This window comes from Macaca thibetana, chromosome 13, assembly GCF_024542745.1.
Source record: "Macaca thibetana thibetana isolate TM-01 chromosome 13, ASM2454274v1, whole genome shotgun sequence".
Classification (NCBI taxonomy): Eukaryota; Metazoa; Chordata; class Mammalia; order Primates; family Cercopithecidae; genus Macaca; species Macaca thibetana.
In genome coordinates, this window is record NC_065590.1 from 73,838,018 (window position 1) to 73,853,422 (window position 15,405).

At 42.6% G+C, this 15,405-nt stretch overlaps 1 protein-coding gene across 14 annotated transcripts in view; it reads right to left on the minus strand.

Moving 5' to 3' along the window:
- Positions 1–3,220: 3,220 nt before the first annotated feature.
- The window catches only part of LTBP1 (latent transforming growth factor beta binding protein 1), a 446,965-nt gene continuing 434,780 nt past the window's right edge, over positions 3,221–15,405 (minus strand). For all 14 annotated transcript variants that reach the window (XM_050754120.1, XM_050754119.1, XM_050754124.1 and 11 more), the window contains 3 exons: positions 13,984–14,106; positions 6,009–6,158; positions 3,221–4,225 (listed from right to left, as the gene is read on the minus strand). In XM_050754120.1, coding sequence (XP_050610077.1) covers positions 4,044–4,225; positions 6,009–6,158; positions 13,984–14,106 — 455 coding nt within the window. In that variant the 3' untranslated portion in view covers positions 3,221–4,043. The remainder of the gene's footprint in view (positions 4,226–6,008; positions 6,159–13,983; positions 14,107–15,405) is intronic.

Here is a 15,405-nt window from a genome sequence, read left to right on the forward strand (position 1 = left end):
GACACTATGAAAATGCATTAAGAGCACATGCTGGAAAGTGGAAACAGCTGGAAACTGGTCACACATTTCCCCTATACAAACATCAGCTACAAGATGTTGCAAGAGACAGGTAAGATATGAAGCTTTGAGATTGTATTAGCTTTCTATCACTGCAAATTCAGTGGCTTCGAACAATACACATTTGTTATCTTCGGTTCTATAGGTTGGAAGTTGACACTGAAACTGGCCCAACTGGCCCATAGAACTGATGTTTATCATTCCTTTGAATAAAAATAGAAATTGACCCTCCTGGTCTTGAAACTTGAGAACGTTCATTTGTCTTATCCGAGGTCCTTTCTTCATTTGTCTTATCCGAGGAAAAGCTAATGGGAAAATCCACCATAAGCTCTCCCAAATAGTATTAAGGAGCTGAAACTTACCAGATCACTGCATCTGGACCATGGGAGTCTGGACCCCTCACCTGTTACTACTACTGCCTGTTTGATCACCTGCTTCCTGTCGACCAACTCCTGCCTTACTCCTCCCTAATTCCTGTCTTCCCACACATGGTTACATTTCTTCCATTCCATAAACCCCCATTTTTGAGACTGATCTCCCATCTCCTGGGCTGCAGCACCCGATTAAATCCTTCCCTGACAACACTTGTCTCAGTGATTGGCTTTCTGTGCATCAAGTTGCAGGACCTAGACCAGACCTCTGGTGTTTCAGTAACAACACAAGTGTCATGGGACTGAAATCAAGGTGTCAAGGGGTCAGCAGGGTTGCATTCCTTTCTGGAAGCTCTAGGGGAGAATCTGTTTCTCACCTTTTCCAGCTTCTGAAGGCCACCCACATTCCTGGACTCATTCTCTCTCCTGGCTCCCTCAATTACAGGAAGAATCGCTTGGCCAACCAGCAGTGGCAGGTTGAGTCTTTCTCACATCTCCCTCTGATTCTCCAATTCTGCCTTCCTCTTTCACTATTTTTTTTCCCCCCCGAGACAAAGTCTTACTCTGTCACCCAGGCTGGAGTGCAGTGGTACAATCTCTGCTTATTGCAGCCTCTACATCCTGGGCTCAAGCAATCCTCCCACCTCAGCTTCCCAAGTAGCTTGGATTACAGGTGTGCACCACCATCCCCAACTAATTTTTTTTAATTTTATTTTTTGTAGAGATGGGGTTGCACCATGTTGCTCAGGCTGGTCTCAAACTCTTGGGCTCAAGTGATCCACCTGCCTTGGCCTTCCAAATTGCTGGGATTGTAAGTGTGAGCCACCATGACTGGCCTCCTTCCACTTTTAAGGTCCTCTTCCTTTTGGAAGAAATCACCAAATTATCTGGGTAGGCCCAGTATAATCACAATGAAATCACCCTTGTGATTACATTGGGCCCACCCACATAATCTGGGATAATCTTCCTATTAAGGCCAGGTGATTAACAGCTTATCTATAACCTTACTTCCCCTTTGCCATGGAAGGTAACATACCCACAGGTTCTGAGGATTAGGACACGGACATCTTTGGGGTGTCATTATTCTGCCCACTGTAGTTATTTAGTTATTTTTGAGACAGAGTTTTGTTCTCGTTGCCCAGGCTGGAGTGCAGTGGCACGATCTTGGCTCACTGCAACCTCTGCCTCCCGGGTTCAAGCGATTCTCCTGCCTCAGTCTCCCGAGTAGCTGGGATTACAGGCTCCTGCCACCATGCCCGGCTAATTAATTTTCTCTCTTTTTTTTTTTTTAAGTAGAGATGGGGTTTCACCACATTGGCCAGGCTGGTCTCAAATTCCTGACCTCAGGTGATCCACCTGCCTCGGCCTCCCAAAGTGCTGAGATTTAGAGGCGTGAGCCACTGCGCCCGGCCTACTGTAGTTATTAAAATGCAAAACTTTTCAGAAAAAAAGTTACGTGGGCAGACATTTCTGCTGGATATGCCTAGCCATAGTTTGTTTTTAAAAACTCAGATGCTTTTTCAAGGAAAAGTGAATTTCAGCTAAAGTTATGAAACAATGGCATTACCGTGGTTGTGTAAGCAGGACTGGAACTGGGAAAGCTATTATTCATTTTTCCTGTGATATGTATTTTAGTTTGCTAGGGCTGCCGTAACAAAGTACCAAAAACTGGGCGGCTTAAACAACAAATTTATTTTCTCTCAAATCTGGAGGCTAGCCGTTGGTTGGAGTTCAGAGTTTGGGCAGGGTTGATTTCTTCTGAGGCCTGTCTCCTTGGCTTGCAGATGGTCACTGTCTCCCTGTGTCTTCACAGGGTCTTTCCTGTGTATCTGTGTCCTAATCTCTTCTTCTACGTGTTCCAGGTAGTCAGACAGGCATGAGGTTCTTCCCCCATCCACTAGGAACGTCAGGTGATGGTTCGGCAGTGACCACACTGCCTCTCTAAAAGTGAGCAACTGGCAGCCGAGGCCAGGGAGGGGCCACTTCCTGATGGCCCACACCTGCTGCACTGAAGTGTTAATTGAATGCAGGTGCCAAAGAGATGCAACTTCCTGGGTATGAACATTAAGGACAAGATGGCGGAGTATGACCTTCCAGGGGCACACCACCAGAAAAGGGAAGAAAGCCCCAGACGGGCGTGTGTAGCTTCCTCAACACTGTGTGTGCTCACTTCCCAAGTGTAAGGAGGGCGCTGTGTGTGCGCAGGCAGCCCACCCTGAGGGAAGAATCATGGGAAAGGGGCCAGCCTGTGAAATCCTAGCTAGGTTCAAGGCTAAACACTGCACTTGGCCTTCAGGTGCCCACTTTTCCAAGTGAACTTTCCTTTCTTTCCTGGTCTAAAACCTTTTTAAATAAACTTCCATTTCTGCTCTGAAACTTGCCTGATCTCTTTTTCTGCCTTATGCCCCTCAAATTCTTTCTTCTGAGAAGGCAAGAATTGAGGTTGCTGCAGACCTGTACAGATTCGCCACTGGTAACTCAGATCCCTTCTATGGGTGACACAAGGACAGCAGTCCTATTGGATTAGGGCCACACCAATGACCTCATTATCCTTAATTACCTCATTAGAGATCCGATCTCCAAATCTAGTCACTTTCTGAAGTATTAGAGGTTAAAATTCCAACATATGAATGTTAGGGGAAACTACTTAGCCCCTAACAAGATCTAACACATTTAATGTTTAACTTGTAAAAGACTCTACGTTAACAGAAGACCACTGGTAAAAATAAAAGTGGGGAGAGTGGGATACAACTTATACACGTGTACTCATTGACAATTACTCTCAGGTAGAATTTTTTCTACAAAAATGGTGATTTATTTCACTTTAACATACAATGGTAGATATATTGGGGATCATCAAATTTTAAAAAATTTTTGTTGGGCTTACTTTACATATTACAATACTAACGTAAGCTTATAAACTCTTCCATTTCAGTGAAGGAAAGGGATCCAATTGACACCTGCTAGCAGCTTGGCTAAGAATGGACATTAACATCGAACAAAACACTGAAAATATAAAGTACTTTTCTCCAAATGTGTATAAAAGTTTTGAAACAAAATCACTTCCTGCTCCACAGGACAAACAATTTGAATTTCAAAAATGCTCCAGGCCAGGAATTGCATAACCCTGTGTAACAATATTTATAATAGAGCTTAACAATATTTTATCGAAGACTTTTTCATTTGAGAGTTTAAAAAAACTGAAGGAAAAGAAAAACAGTAGCCAAGGAACTGCACAACCAAAAAATGAAAATTATATAAAATATTTCCACCACTATTTAAATGCCAAATTTAATCAAGCAATAGTAAAAAAACAAAACAACATAATAATACAACCTTCTGTTTAAAATAACAGCACTGTTCCACCTCTCTTCCACTGAATTTTACATATGAACAGACTATATATACTGGTTTTTCAGAGAAATGTCCATTTGGTCTGCCACACCTGTTGGGCTCATCCTAAGTCCTCTCATTGTCTTCAGAGGACTTGCAACTCCATGCTGTTTCTGTATTTCCAGCCTTCCGGGTTAGGTGCAATGTCTCAAGTATAACACATTTCTCCCTTTTCCTTTACACAGTGCAGAGTATATGGGCTTAGGTTATGTAGATTCCGTTTCACTCCAGGTCACTGTCTTTCTCTAAATTCAAGGCGGTATTCAACGGAGTGCAGTAGTTCGGCTTGTCAGAAGGTACATAGCCTGGCAGACACAAACACTTGTAGGAACCTTCGGTGTTAATGCACTTGGCATTCTTGCAGAGAGACATCCGGTTGTTCAACTCATCGCATTCATTTACATCTGCAATAAGTCAAACGATGCAGGTAAACAATCTTTGATATTGCTCTGTGAGGACACATAACCTACTTGAGGCTTACCTGAGGCATCGAGGCAGCCTAAACGCTGCCCTTCCCCCGACCACCCCAAGTAAGCAAGCTATCTCCACCTTGCTTCAACCACAGACAAGATAAAGGGGACTTTTTAGATCTTAAAGAGGTAGATTATCAGGGAGGTCCTAGAACTTCTTTCCCTGTTATCTAGCACAGCATGAGCATTTTGTGAGCTTGACATTTTCTAGTAGAACCTCAAGAAAGTTAGAGGAATTATATTCCTTCCAAATTCCTTCCTACAGGTGTGGAGGAACTGCTAGATTTGTCAAGAGGAACCAGATACCTAAGCAGAGACCTCTCCATACAGCCCCTCTAAAGCCTTCCGTAACATTCGCAGACCTCTTTCTACATGAGATCCATTTAGGCTCTCACTCACTTGAAACATCTGTTAAGAACGAAGGTTACCTATTTTAAAGACACACCGTGGATTAAAACTCACAAAAGCAAAGGGGGCAAAAGGACTGCTTCAACAGGGAGATGAGGCCAGGCGCAGTGGCTCACGCCTGTAATCCCAGCATTTTGGGAGGCCAAGGTGGGCGGATCACGAGGTCAGGAGATCCAGACCATCCTGGCTAACACGGTGAAACCCCGTCTCTACTAAAAAATGCAGAAAACTAGCCGGGCGAGGTGGCGGGCGCCTGTAGTCCCAGCTACTCTGGAGGATGAGGCAGGAGAATGGCGTAAACCCAGGAGGCAGAGCTTGCAGTGAGGTGAGATCCGGCCACTGCAGTCAATGCAGTCAAGCTTGGGTGACAGAGAGAGACTCGGTCTCAAAAAAAAAAAAAAAAAAAAAAAGAGGGGGATGAAAAATAAAAGAAAAACTTGTGGCAAACAGGCTCTGAAAGACAACACTAGGTCACACAGAGAAGGTTAAACGTATGTTTCCTGTTCTTTTCAATGTAAGAGGTGGGGCAACATGACAGCTTTGGGAGGAGTTTCATTCAAATGGTTACTAGGAAGTTGTACTTTTTGCAGATGTCTACACTCCCTTATGCTAGTGTCAAGTATTCAAGGAAATCATTACTTGCTGAAATCAAAAGCTAAATTTAAGAGTCAAAGTGATTATCTGGGATATTCTGGCCTTTCCTCCAATATTTACCACTATTTGGATTCTTTTTTTTTTTTTTTTCAATCCTCATTGTCCTAAATGAAACACCAACTCTTTCTTTTTAAAAAGAATTGTGGTAGGCTGGGTAAGGTGGCTCACACCTGTGATCCCAGCACTTTGGGAGGCCAAGGCGGGCGGATCACCTGAGGTCAGAAGTTCAAGACCATCCTGACCAACATGGTGAAACCCCGTCTCTACTAAAAATACAAAGTTAGTCACGTGTGGTGGCGCAAGCCTGTAATCCAGCTACTCAGGATGCTGAGGCAGGAGAATTGCTTGAACCTGGGAGGTAGAAGTTGCAGTGAGTCAAGATCACCCCATTGCACTCCAGCCTGAAAACTCCATCTCAAAAAAAAAAAAGAATTGTGGTAAAATATACAGAGCATATTTACCATTTTAACCATTTTTAAGTATACAGTGGCATTAAGTATATTCATACTGTACTTAATGTACATCCCCAGAACTTTTCTCGTCTTCCCAAACTGAAACTCAGCAAATCTATCTTAAATGTTCTTTACTGACTGAGGTATGGACATGGGGGTGTCAGGAAAAAATTAATGTCCCATAAAACACATGTCATTCTTACCGACACAGGTCATCTTGGCTGTATCCAAGTGATACCCATCAAAGCAATCACAGGTGTAACCTTCCTGGACCCTCACACAGCGACCATTTTCACATCCATTGAGGATGCCGCATTCCTCAGCCTGTAACTCCTCAAAGCTATTTAGAAAACCTGAAAAGGAAAGGGCAGAAGCTAAGTTAGACCTTTTCAACGTCCTACACCATTTTTTAAACGATATTTAGATGATGGTTCATTTCCTAAATAGACATATATATGTCCACATATATTTCAGACATCTTAAAGTTAGCAATAGAAATGCTGAACGTAGCTGTGTAAAATAGCATAAAAATAAAAGAATTTATATATTTTGTGCAGAGTAGCCTCATATTTTGAATTCTGATGTTCTATGTTAAAATCACATAAAATGAGAAAGCAAGTATGGTTTTTGTTTTTGATCTTAATTATTAAAAGTGTTCATCCAAAGTTCCAAACTTCCTGAGTTCCCAGTAGGGCAAATGTCAGATTCTCAGGACAGAACCGACAGAATTCACTATTGGAGTCTAGTAAGCATTTGCTAGGAAAGTCCGTAAGAGTGTGAGGCAATACATTTTCAGCTGGAGTTTGTAAGACCAGGGAGAAGCAGGCTGGCCTTGCCATGTGTTTGTTTGCTCTGGCTACGGAATGAGCCTTACAAAAGGGCTCCCAGGGGATCAAAGGACAAACTCAGTAAAACGGCCTCAAAACATCCTGATAAATGAGAAAGAACATCATACTTGTGTTTAGAAAACCAAAAGTCTGGGCTTGTGCCTATAATCCCAGCCCTTTGGGAGGCTAAAGCGGACGGATCACCTGAGGCCAGGAGTTCAAGACCAGCGTGGCCAACATGGTAAAACCCTGTCTCTACTAAAAATACAAAAAATTAGCTGGGCGTGGTGGTGGATGCCTGTAATCCCAGCTACTCGGGAGGCTGAGGCAGAAGAATCGCTTGAGCCTGAGAGGTGGAGGTTGCAGTGTGCTGAGATCACAGCCACTGTCCAGCCTGAGCAACAGAGCGAGACTGTCAAAAAAACAAACAAAAACAAAAACAAAAAACAAAAAGTCTTTTTTTAAGGAAACAAAGAAACTCTTGTTTGGCTCTTTTTATAGTTTAGATCTCTTGAAACCAAGTCAGAGCTAGATTTTAGAGTTTTTGTGATATAAAAACAATTTAGCTAGGCATCAAGAGTGTTTAGTTCTCATTTTGCAGAGGAAAGTTCTAAACATAAATCCACAGTGACCCAACACACTGTCATGTGGCCTCTCATCTCCTCTCTCTTCCCAATAGTACCACGAAGTAGCTTCAAAAAAATAAAATATGGCTAGAAATTTCTATCTGGCCTTTGAAGTAATTCTCCAGTGGAACCGCAGGGGGCAGCAAAATATCATTGCTTATGGAGGGCAATAAGGTCTAACTCGGAGGAACTGGACAAGGATAGGGAGTTTGGTCTCATTGGTCACCAAAGAGCAATCAACTTAGCCAGTTTTTTTTTTTTTTTTCTTTTTTTCTTTTTTTCCTAAACACAAAAATAAAGACTTACTTCTCTTAACAACAACAAAAAAGAAGTTTCAACAATGACTAAAGTGCCTGGGGTCAACATGGAGACAAATTTGGTCAGAGTTTCTCTTATATTCTAAGATTAGGTGCCCTGAGAGGAGAGAGGTGAAGAAGAAACTTTAGAACATGCCCTTCAGAGAAGAAAGTGGGTTTTAGACATGATCTAAAAATATACAATAAGTGAATGTTAAATTATCTCTTTGGGTAAGAACAATACACTGGTACTGGGGGACGTGAGTTCCCATTCCCATTTCACTATGTGTACATTATAAACTTGGGCAGAAAGCTTATTTTCCTCACTTATGAAATAAAAGCACTGAATTTTATGATCTCTAAAGCCCCACTCAATTATAGGCTTATTTTGTGGAAATGAACCATGGGATTTGAATCAGAGGAACTGGGTCTCCTGCTCATGCCTGTGACCCTGGCCAAGTCACTTGATTTTGCTGAAACCAGGTTCCTCATTTAAAAATAGAGAAACAATGCTATGTAGAATGGCAGACCCAATGTTGAACACAATGCACTCAGTAGGAAGTATTTTGTAATGAACGAACACTTTTCTACCTTGTAAAGACTAAATGAGATTTGGTATAAGTTTGGGGGATAAAAAAGAAAATATGGTACATATACCCCTGGAATACTATGCAGCCATAAAAAAGAATGAGATAATGTGTTCTGCAGGAACATGGATGGAGTTGGAGGTTATTATCCTTAGCAAATTAAAGCAGGAACAGAAAATCAAATACCACATGCTCTCACTTGTAAGTGGCAGCTAAATGATAAGAACTTATAAATACAAAGAGGGAAACAACAATGACTTTCCTCACAGAATTGGAAAAAACTACTTTAAAGTTCATATGGAACCAAAAAAGAGCCCCCATTGCCAAGACAATCCTAAGCAAAAAGAACAAAGCTGGAGGCATCATGCTACCTGACTTCAAACTATACTACAAGTCTACAGTAACCAAAACAGCATGGTACTGGTACCAAAACAGAGATACAGACTAATGGAACAGAACTCAGAAATAATACCACACATCTACAACCATCTGATCTTTGACAAATCTGACAAAAACAAGAAATGGGGAAAGGATTCCCTCTTTAATAAATGATGCTGAATAAATGATGCTGGGAAAACTGGCTAGCCATATGTAGAAAGCTGGAACTGGATCCCTTCCTTACACCTTGTATGAAAATTAATTCAAGATGGATTAAAGACTTAAATGTTAGACCTAGAACCATAAAAACTCTAGAAGAAAAACTAGGCAATACCATTCAGGACACAGGCATGGGCAAGGACCTCATGACTAAAACACCAAAAGCAATGGCAACAAAAGCCAAAATTGACAAACGGGATCGAATTAAACTAAAAAGCTTCTGCACAGCAAAAGAAACTACCATCAGAGTGAACAGGCAACCTACAGAATGGGAGAACATTTTTACAATCTACCAAATTTACAATTTTACAATCTGACAAAAGGGCTAATATCCAGAATCTACAAATAACTTAGACAAATTTACAAGAAAAAATCAAACAACCCCCTCAAAAAGTGGGCAAAGGATATGAGCAGACACTTCTCAAAAGAAGACATTTATGCAGCCAACAGACACATGAAAAAATGCTATCATCACTGGCCATCAGAGAAATGCAAATCAAAACCACAATGAGATACCATCTCACACCAGTTTGAATGGCAATCATTAAAAAGTCAGGAAACAACAGGTGCTGGAGAGGATGTGGAGAAATAGGAACAATTTTACACTGTTGGTGGGACTGTAAACTAGTTCAACCATTGTGGAACACAGTGTGGCAATTCCTCAAGGATCTAGAACTAGAAATACCATTTGACCCAGCCATCCTATTACTGGGTATGTACCCAAAGTACAAATCATGCTGCTATAAAGACACATGCACACACGTGTTTATTGCGGCACTAGTCACAATAGCAAATACTTGGAACCAACCTAAATATCCATCAATGATAGACTGGATTAAGAAAATGTGGCACATATATACCATGGAATACTATGCAGCCATAAAAAAGGATGAGTTTATGTCCTTTGTAGGGACATGGATGAAGCTGGAAACCATCATTCTGAGCAAACTATTGCAAGGACAGAAAACCAAACACCGCATGTTCTCACTCATAGGTGGGAATTGAACAATGAGAACACTTGGACACGTGGCAGAGAACATCACACACCAGGGCCTGTCGTGGGGTGTGGGGAGTGGGGAGGGATAGCATTAGGAGAAATGCCTAATGTAAATGATGAGTTAATGGGTACAGCACACCAACATGGCACAGGTATACATATGTAACAAACCTGTACGTTGTGCACATGTACCCTAAAACTTAAAGTATAATATAATAATAATAAAAAAAGAACTTACTCATGTAACCAAATACCACAAAAAAAAAAAAAAAAAAAAAAAAAAAAGAAGGAAACAATAGATACTAGTGGAGGGTTGGAGGAGGGAGAGGAGCAGAAAAGGTAACTATTGGGTACTGGGCTTCATACCTGGGTGATGTAATAATCTGTACAACAAACCCCCATGACATGTTACCTATGTAACAAACCTTTACATGTACCCCTGAACCTAAAAGTTAAAAAAATTTGTACCATTAAAAAAATCAAGTAATACATCCATGGCAGGCCCATTTTAAAACTTTAAAGGAGAAAAAGAGTCCCAGCTACTCAGGAGGCTGAGGCAGGAGAATCTCCTGAGCCCATGAAGTGAAGACCAGCCTGGGCAATATAGTGAGACTCCTATTCTCAAAAAAAAAAAAAAAAAAAAAAGTGACACCACATACTCAAAGCCAGTTAAGAAACACTGACAAAAAATAAAGATTTAATCTATGACAATGTCTTCAGATCCCATGTATCACAGCAAAATCATTTTTACTTCACAGCTAATACATTTTTTATTATTACAGAAATTATAAAAAGTAAAACTTGAAACTTCCCACACATCAGGCAGGCTCCCCAAAATACTTCTTCAGGACTCCAAAACAGGTCAGGACACTACAGTCTCTGGTCCAAATCTGACCTGCTACCTATTTTTGTAAATAAACATAGTCACGCCCATTTGCTGCTGTGCTATCTAAGGGCTGCTTTTGTGAAACGACAGCAGAGTTGAATACCTACAGCAGAACCCACATGGCCTGCAAAGCCTACAAATTTTACCATCTGGGCCGGGTGTGGTGGCTCACACCTGTAATCTCAGCACTTTGGGAGGCTGAGGCAGGTGGATCACAAGGTTAGGAGTTCAAGACCACCCTGGCCAACATGGTGAAACTCCATCTCTACTGAAAATACAAAAATTAGTCGGGCGTGGTGGTGCATGCCTAAAATCCCAGGGTTACTCAAGAGGCTGAGGTAGGACAATCAGTTGAACCCAGGAGGTGGAAGTTGCAGTGAGCCAAGATTGTGCCATTGCTCTCCAGCCTATGCAACAGAGGAAGACTTGGTCTCAAAAAAGAAAAAAAAATTACTGCCTGGCCCTTTATAGAAAAAATGTTTGCCTATTCTCTGCTCTAGTAAATTCCAGTTTTAGAAGTACTGCTCTCCCGAAAGGTAACAGAGACGGTGAACCATAAAGGTGATGAGAAACCTCACTCAGCCTCCATCTATGTTACTATCTACCCAACACGATCATTTTTGCAGCAGGGCCCAAAAGCCCTTGCTGGAGGTCAGAAAACTGGCTGGGAAGGGGGAAATATTTCTCTGCAACTTGTAAGAAATGTAAAGGCCATTACATCGTCCAAGCTGGAGGTCTTGGAACTGCATCTCAATTTCCTATGTTGCTAAATAGGAAATTGATGTGACATCAACATGTTTATTTCTTAACATTTGTAGTAAATTAAAAAAAGAGCTTTAAAGCAGTGCCAGCATTAGAAAGAAGGTACATAAGCCAGACATTTCAACATGAAAATTCCTGGAATCCAAACTATAATGCCATAGCGGCTTCTGACTTATAGACTGAGTCCTCCCCCCAGGACCCATCAGTGCATGGGATTTTGGTTCTCCATTTGTCCTGAGCTTACTGAGGTTTCAATGCTTTCCATGATCCCAGGCTCTTGCTTACATTTAAGAACAGAGTTATTGAGGAGGTCTAGGGAGGAAAGCTGTAAGCCACAGATTTGTCAGAGTTGCATATAGACTTAACCTGGTATTCCTGATTTATGGGGCAAGCTGGGCTTTCTTTCAACCTTAATAATTCTCCCTTCCTTTTTAAATTCTCCCTTCCTTTTTCCTTAAGTAAACGTTTACCGACCCATAACATATACAGAGAAGCATCAAACCCTAAGTGCACAGCCTTGTAGCTGTGAGTGCATTCTGGTCCATTTCATAAAGTGCTGCGTGGTTATGTGTTGTGGATGAAAAGAAAGAGTGTTGTTCGTCTATGGTGTTAGGAGTCAGGACAGTGGTTACCCTAGGGAGGGGGGTGGAAAAGGGCGCCAGGGGCCTTCTGGAGGCTGGCACTGCTCCTGACCTGGGTGGCAGCTACACAGGTGTGTGTTAATCAGCCTAGCTGGATTAACAGAATGTTCTTATCATGGACATTTTAAAACATTCTTAATTCTACTAGATGATCAATACACTACATCCTTCAAAAAAAAAAATAAAAAAAAAAGGGAAGGGAGGACAAGCAGGGAATGAAGAAGGGAGAGAAACGGAAAAGAGAAAGAGAAGGGAAGGAAAAAAAATAAAAGCTCTTGATGCAGAACTGAAATAGCTCTTAAATTCAACTAGAAATCTCACGCTGCTGCCCCAGAACTGGGTCCTGGCTGGGATGCTTCATGCACAGGTGACAGGGCCCAGGACAGAGAAAAGCTCCATTGCACTTTTCTCTAAAGTCCTAAGTCAAACTCTTTGGTCGGCAGCAATTACCTATCTTTAAAACGTGGTGCAGGCCAGGCATGGTGGCTCACGCCTGTAAGCACTTTGGGAGGCTGAGGCGGGTGAATCGCTTGAGTCCAGGAGTTCGAGACCAGCCTGGACAACATGGTGAAAACCCCATCCCTACGGAAAAAATACAAAAATTAGCCGTGCATAGTGGCACATGCCTGTAGTCCCAGCTACTCGGGAGACGGAGGTGGGAGGATCGCTTGAGCCCAGGAGGCAGAGCTGCAGTGAGCTGTGATCATGGCACTGCACTCCAGCCTGGGCAACAGAGTGAGACCCTAGCTCAAAAAAAAAAAAAAAATTGTGGTGAAGCTACACATGTGAGGATGGTCCCTCTGTGAGCTGTGGATGAGGCTCCTGAAATGGGCGTTTCCCTGTTCTTGTTCTTGAAGTGAGACTATCTACTATATACTAATATTTCATTGTGGACCTCCTGCCGTTTCAGACTTCAAATTGTCTGCATTTGAAAAGTCCGATTTGAGCTTGTGTGTTTGTAGGCTTCCTCACACAGCACTGACGTTCTAAAGGGGATCACAATTTGCAGATACACACTTCCACCTCCCCCATGAAAGCTGTGCTCACTAATCCAGGAAAAGTTGGCACACATTATTTCTTACTCTATAAATCCCCTCACCAATGTATTTTAAAAAGTCATTTCTGACCAAAAGGGCAATTCTTTTCTTACCTCCTACTCTAAAACATGTATAATAATGATCAACTTGTACAGTTAACATTTGCCATTTCCCTGTAGGAAAAAAAGGCTGCAATATAACTGGGCTCTTGTGGAAACCTTGGCCCTCAAACTAGTCCACCACTTAAAGAGCAAAGAAATGATTTTGTCATAGAAAATATAATGATAGTCTGGGCACGGTGACTCATGCCTATAATCCCAGCACTTTGGGAGGCCGAAACGGGTGGATCACAAGGTCAGGAGTTCAAGACCAGCCTGACCAACATGGTGAAACCCAGTCTCTACTCACAATACAAAAATGAGCTGGGCGTGGTGATGCACACCTGTAATCCCAGCTACTTGGGAGGCTGAGGCAGGAGAATCGCTTGAACCCGGGAGTTGGAAGTTGCAGTGAGCTGAGATCGTGCCACTGCACTCCAGCCTGGGTGACAGAGTGAGACTCTGTCTCAACACCTTAAGAAAAATAAATATAACAGTACCTCCACCAGCAAGACTATTCATCAGATGCAATGGTTCTTTTTGTTTGTTTTGTTTTGAGATAGGGTCTCACTCTGTTGCCCAGGCTGGAGTGCAGTGGTGTGATCTCAGCTCATGAATGATGCAGTGGTTCTGCACTCACCCGTGCAGAAGGACTGCCCTTGTGAAACAAAGATGGCTGGGTCCCACCCTAGACTTTCTGACCAGCGGGTCTGAGGTGGGAACAGAAATGCTGCATTGCTAATAAGTTGCCATTACATTTTGAGGACCACTGATTAATCTTCAACCACAACTTAGCATCAAAGGAACAAGGTTATTTTGCTTACGGTCTTGGATGAAGTAGGGATCGGCTTCTGGAGCATACTGTTCACTGAAGTCAACCAAGGCGTCCCGTCCATATGGCTGCCGGCGTCCCGTCACGGGGATGTTACACAGCTGAGCATAGTCATCTAAGGAGTGGACAAGCAGCGTGAGGCCCCATCACTGTTGGCTCGCACCTGCCCCACCCCCTCGCAGCTCAGAGCGACGGGAATCTGCAGGCGCACCCTTCCACATGTGCCTCCATCTCCTGCATACCACGGAGCCTGGAAGTGTCTGAATACCTTTTGATGGGAATTTTATACATCCACCTACAGTGACTGCTGTAGAGCATAATTCGGGTTCCAAATTGAAGATCAAAAATATTAGCTCAACAGTGGGTACACCACATCCCAGAGCAGTAAAGGGCTGAAAAAACGGAGCCATCTGAGAGTGCTTCAGGCCTTTTGGAAGGATGGGTTTATCTAAACCCATCAAGAGTTATCATCAAAAACATTTTAAAAGTAGAAAGTAGTCATTCTGACAGAGTGGTGCCTTTTCACTCTCTATAGACAGGAAAAAATGTATCTCTGGTGTCCAAAAATGATACAGCACCAGGCAAGGATGCTGCTTAAATTTAGTAGCCACTATTATAACTCTACAGTCCCTATGGATAGCATTATAGCAATTTTGAGAGTCATAACAATAACGATAACAAGAACAGCAGTGGTATTAAGATAGTAAGAACAGTAGTGTGCTCCTGGATTAGCGAGCACAGCTTTCATGGGGGAGGCGGGAGTATGCTACATTGTTCTAAGCACTTAATATACACCAATGCACTAAAACACTCACACCACCCTATGAAGAGGTTCTACCATCTCCATTTTACCAGTGAGGAAACAAAAGCACAGAGAGGTTACATGACAGCTGCTGTGTGGCAGCACGTGATTTGAAGTCAGAAATGAAGCTCCAGAGTGCAGTTTTCACATTTGTCTCTCCTGCAATGATCTCAGCTCCTTTGAAATTCCTGTCCTTAGCATCTCTGCATCGCAGCTAGACTCATCTGTGGTTTCCACGTCGTGAGGCCGTATCGCTGTTCCACACTGGTCAGCCCCATGGCCCCCTGACTCCTAGACTCCCCTTTACTCCTCTCCCTAGGACCCACCAGTGCATGGGATTTTGGTTCTCCATTTGTCCTGGGGTTACTGAGGTTTCAATGCTTTTCACGATCCCAGGCTCTTGCCTACATTCAAGAACAGTTACTGAGAAGGCCTAGGGAGGAAAACTGTAGAAACGACAACTTCATGTTCTGAGTATGTTCCAGAAAATACACTCTCCAAAGATACATGTAGCAGTTGGCGAAATTCTGGGGCTCCACGGATGTCAACAGCTCTGTTAGGACTGTGAGGTGCAGGCAAGGCTACAGGCCCCAGGACCAGATGGACATGAGT